Raw genomic sequence first — 4,309 nt, 5'->3', positions numbered from 1 at the left:
TTACTTTGTGTGTCAAATTGTGAATCATTCTATCAAGATTAAAAAAATCTTATTGGTAATGTTCAAATTACTTTTGTTAACTAACAGCTTGTCATGGAATCATCACTTGTGTTGCTCTGGTAGTACTAGGGTGGGATATTTGAAATGTGTAGCAAAATGAAACGTTTTTAATATGAGAAAATGCCAGAGAATTTTCCATTTTGTAGAGAAAGCCATACTGACCAAGTATGGCAGCCAAGCACCAGTCCCTTTCCTGGGCTGAAAAGTTTTTTGCCACTGCCTGTGTGCCCAGCTCGCTAGGACTGAATGAGCTGAGTTGTCAGAGATGCTCTAATTCTGGATCTCAGCAAAGGAACTAAGCATTTAGCAATACTTGCTATTTAGAAAGACCTGTTTTCAGCTAAGTTCCTGAGAAGTAAATCTTCAAACTCTGTCCCTAAACGAGTGAAAATGGAGACTGGCACTGCCCTCAACTGTCTGAAACCTTCATACTAAATCCAGACTCCAGTTCCTGTGGGTGTGGAAAGATGGACTGAATTACATTAACCCTCTTGTAGCCCTGCCTTGAAAACCATTTTCAAACAAGGGAATTTCTTCATCTTTCCCGTGTATGTTAAGCAGGAGATGAAAGATAAATGGAATACAGAAATACATAATATATGGGGATAGAAAGAGAGTTTAATGATGGGAAGAGGGACACAGTTGCTGCACGTGTCATAATGGAAGAGGAGTACAGTCACTAAAGGATGGTACATAGGTAGATAATTAGAGAAATCAGAGGGGGTAAACATACATTTTGACTACAGCTGAGAAGAGAGGGATGGAGAACAGAAAAGCAAAAGAATCAAATGTAAGAGCAGATAGGAAAAAATTAGAACTAGTAGAACTGAGAGGAGTGATAAATGAGTTTGTGAGAAAAAAAGGAAGAGAAGAAAATACTTTTATATCAAAAGTGGGAATATGCACAACTGAAATAGTCTACTAAAGTAGTAAAGCCTTATTAAATGCTAAATAGTTGGCAAAACACTGAAATCGTCTACTGTGTATCAGCTATTTTATACAAGAGGAAAAAGAAGTCCTACGCATGAGAAGTCGTCATTCACCTTCAGTTACAGGATTTTCTTCCACGTACCTGACACTGGTCCTGGGCAAACAGAATACTTGAAGAGCTAGACCCCTCATCTGATCTGCTGTTGCATTTCCTATATTCCCAAGGAAAAAAAATCAAGGGAAATGAAGTGTACCACACTGTTTTTAAAAGCAACCTTCAACTTTTCAGACAGATCTACAGATGAAGTGCATTTACACATTTACATTGTCTCACCCATATGCCTATCATTCTTAAGCATTCTTCTATTTTTTATTTATTAAAGATAATGTAATGACCTAGAAGCTCCAAGAGAAAAAAGACTTTGTGGATACTACTAAATGGTCTCTTGGCATTTCTGGGCATTGTTTAGTTTGTACCTGTGGCAACGTATCTGTCGACATTTTCCTTAATCAGAAAGTCCCTGTCTTTGTGAAAAATTTTGGAAATTACCAAGTCAGGCTTAAAATACATCTCTCGCATTTAAGCTAAGTTTTTAAGGTAAACTATTATATCTGTCAAAAGTAAGTAAGCAAAATACCTGAAGTAGTTGTGTGGCCTCTTGCAGTGCTGATATGCTAAAATCTGCGCTTATGCTCAAGATGTTGGTGCATAGAGCAGTTAGATGTAAGGAAGTCTTTTTTTACATCTTCCTCTTTTCTTTTTGGAAGGTTTAATGTCCTGCTCTACTTTGTGATGCTGCTTCTCTTGGACCTTGTCTTTATTTAACTTTTTTTTTTTTTTGGACAATGCTGCTTTTTGGTCTGTTTTTGTGCACTGCTGAGTAACTTCACCTCATTTTGACATCAGTAAAACCAGAAAGATTTCACTTTGGTTCCTATAAAGACTGCAATGGTCAGTTTCACAGACATGTGGCACTGAGTAAATTTTTTACAGGATGCTGGAAATCTTTGTAGAAGTAACTTGTAGAAAATACCCCTTCAGTAGGACAGAAAATTATACCTGTCTAGGAAGAGGCAGATCTTTCTACATGTGGAATACATGCAGAAATATAATGATGTCAAATAATAATTTTTAATATTCATAATGCTGTAGACTACTCTTAATTCTCATCCCTGTGTCCTTCATTCTAAAAGAAGGAGAAAACTGCTGCTCAGCTATACCCAGAAAGAGTTCCTAGGCTGCTCTAGTGTTGTTTATTTTTCATCTTGGAAAGTAATTTTTTTATTCTGACTACAAATACCATTCATCATTTAGATTAACACAATCATCAGTTCCATATATCCATTATGTTGCTCAGAGATACTCAGCACTATCTGGGCTTCTGAAATCTTTATATTGTGTTTCATATTTTTTTTTAAGTCATTGTATAAAATATAGCAATACTGAGGGTACTGGTCCAAAAAAATACTGCCCAGAAAAACATGTCAGCAGTCATTAACTAATAGTATTTGTGCAAATTTCTGCCATGCTTTTAAGTGCAGGTAAAAGTTTCTGGAACTTCCTTGCCTTTAATTGTGCCAGCAGGTCTCTCAAAGAAACATATTTATAAATTAAATTGCATGTTCTGAATAATATGCAGAATAAACAGTATGCTTCCCAGCAGAGAAAGAGATGATCCAATATTTAAAGCAAACCTATTTCCATTTGCGTAAACCATTTCATTGCTAGCCTTGCAATACAAGGTAGGCATTTTTTCCATTACAGTTTCAGAATTTGTATGCAATCTGGAACATCCAAGTTATTATAGTGTCATTACTGTAGCAACAGAGTGACTTGAAGCACAATTATTCTATGAACCAGATCCAAATGTTTTGTAAATTTCTCAAACTCAAGAAATTATAGGAAGTAGATTTCATATGCAGTATGTACATTGGTTGGAGAATACTGGTATAAAAGTAGTTGCTCAGGAATTCTTCATTGTTTCTAAGTGTATCTGAAGGAAAATGCTTTAAAATGTATTTTTTAAGTTCTTAATATTGAAAATACTGGCTTTAATAAAATCTGTTAGTGATTTCACTTGTAAGATCAATATTGTTCTGAAGTCTGTAGCTTTCTGATGGACTTTTCAGTCTTTTGTCATTGTAAAATCTCTTTGCAATGGTGTTTGCATTTCAATTTAATAAAAGTTCTTGAATAAAATTCACAAATTCTAGCTTTCTTCATAAAATATAACAATTCCAGTATATAATATATATAAAGAAAGGAAAAGCCAGACATCCAGCACAGTCTGTAGGACAGGCTTCCACTGTTCTGCAAGTGGAAGGTCCTGTGATAGATGTGTTTAAACCACTTTGCATGCACCGAGCAATTGAACCAGGTTAACACTGATGGCTCATGCACCAGGTCACAACTTTCATGCTTCTTTATGGCTCTTTGTGTTGATGAAAATTGTCTTTGTCACTGAAATTCAGGGATTTCAAGTTAGCAAGGGTAAAGTTTGATTGAGAAAGGTTGAGCATTTTGGAGTCCTAAGGTATCTAAGCACTGCCCTGAGTAGTAGAAAGTACAAATCTCTGACCCATTGAGCAAGATCAGGCAGTTTTCCTGCAAAACTGGGGCTGCCCCTCAGGGTAGGTGATGTAGTCAGCCTTCTGCCTTAGGAACGGCTATAGGGTCAGCAGAATCATTGTCAAGTATCTTTCACTGGAAATTGTGCCTAGTTACAGTGTATGCCGATTACCATTGTAGAGAACGTCATCACAGATCTTACTTCTTTTAGTATTACAGGGAACTGTAAGGTAATGGAGGAAGCCAACAACAGAGAACTTCCCGCTTTTCCCATCCTCGTAGGAGGTTGTGCTAGTACTCTTTGCTGAGGAAGTGGGAGGGAAAAAAAAAAAAGGAAGAAACAGGTCATCAGTTATCCCTCTTGCAGCATCTTTCAGTTTGTCCTTATCCACCCGGCTGTACTTCAAGATAACACCCCCTTCTTTCTTTTTTTTTCCTGATGTGACTTTTTGTTACCGATCTGCCTTACACTCGCCGTTGCTTCAGCCCCACGTAGTCTGCCATGACCAGCCTCGGAAGCCCCCTCGAGCACTGCTGTGTGAGGGGGGCCGGCGCTCACACAAACTACCGCTGCTCTGTAAGGATAAAACGCGCTCCCTCACAACCACCTTTTTAATTAGCGCACATTCCAGTTTTGCGACTCAGGATGGGATAGGACTGGATTACGCCAATATGAATATGAGCGAGCAGTGTGCCCAGGTGGCCAAGAAGGCCAACGGCATCCTGGCCTGTATCAGAAATGGTGTGGCC

At 37.9% G+C, this 4,309-nt stretch overlaps 1 protein-coding gene across 1 annotated transcript in view; it reads right to left on the bottom strand.

Annotated features, from left to right (window-relative positions):
• Positions 1–469: 469 nt before the first annotated feature.
• LOC104830619 (proline-rich receptor-like protein kinase PERK8) overlaps positions 470–4,309 on the bottom strand; it is a 5,524-nt gene continuing 1,684 nt past the window's right edge. Inside the window, exon 2 of the mRNA XM_010565668.1 lies at positions 470–511. Within this exon, the coding sequence (XP_010563970.1) occupies positions 470–511 (42 nt within the window). The remainder of the gene's footprint in view (positions 512–4,309) is intronic.

This window comes from Haliaeetus leucocephalus, unplaced genomic scaffold (genome assembly GCF_000737465.1).
Source record: "Haliaeetus leucocephalus isolate CR32 unplaced genomic scaffold, Haliaeetus_leucocephalus-4.0 Scaffold194, whole genome shotgun sequence".
NCBI lineage: Eukaryota > Metazoa > Chordata > Aves > Accipitriformes > Accipitridae > Haliaeetus > Haliaeetus leucocephalus.
Note: the sequence above shows the minus strand (reverse complement) of the source record. Positions and strands in the feature narration are given on the sequence as shown.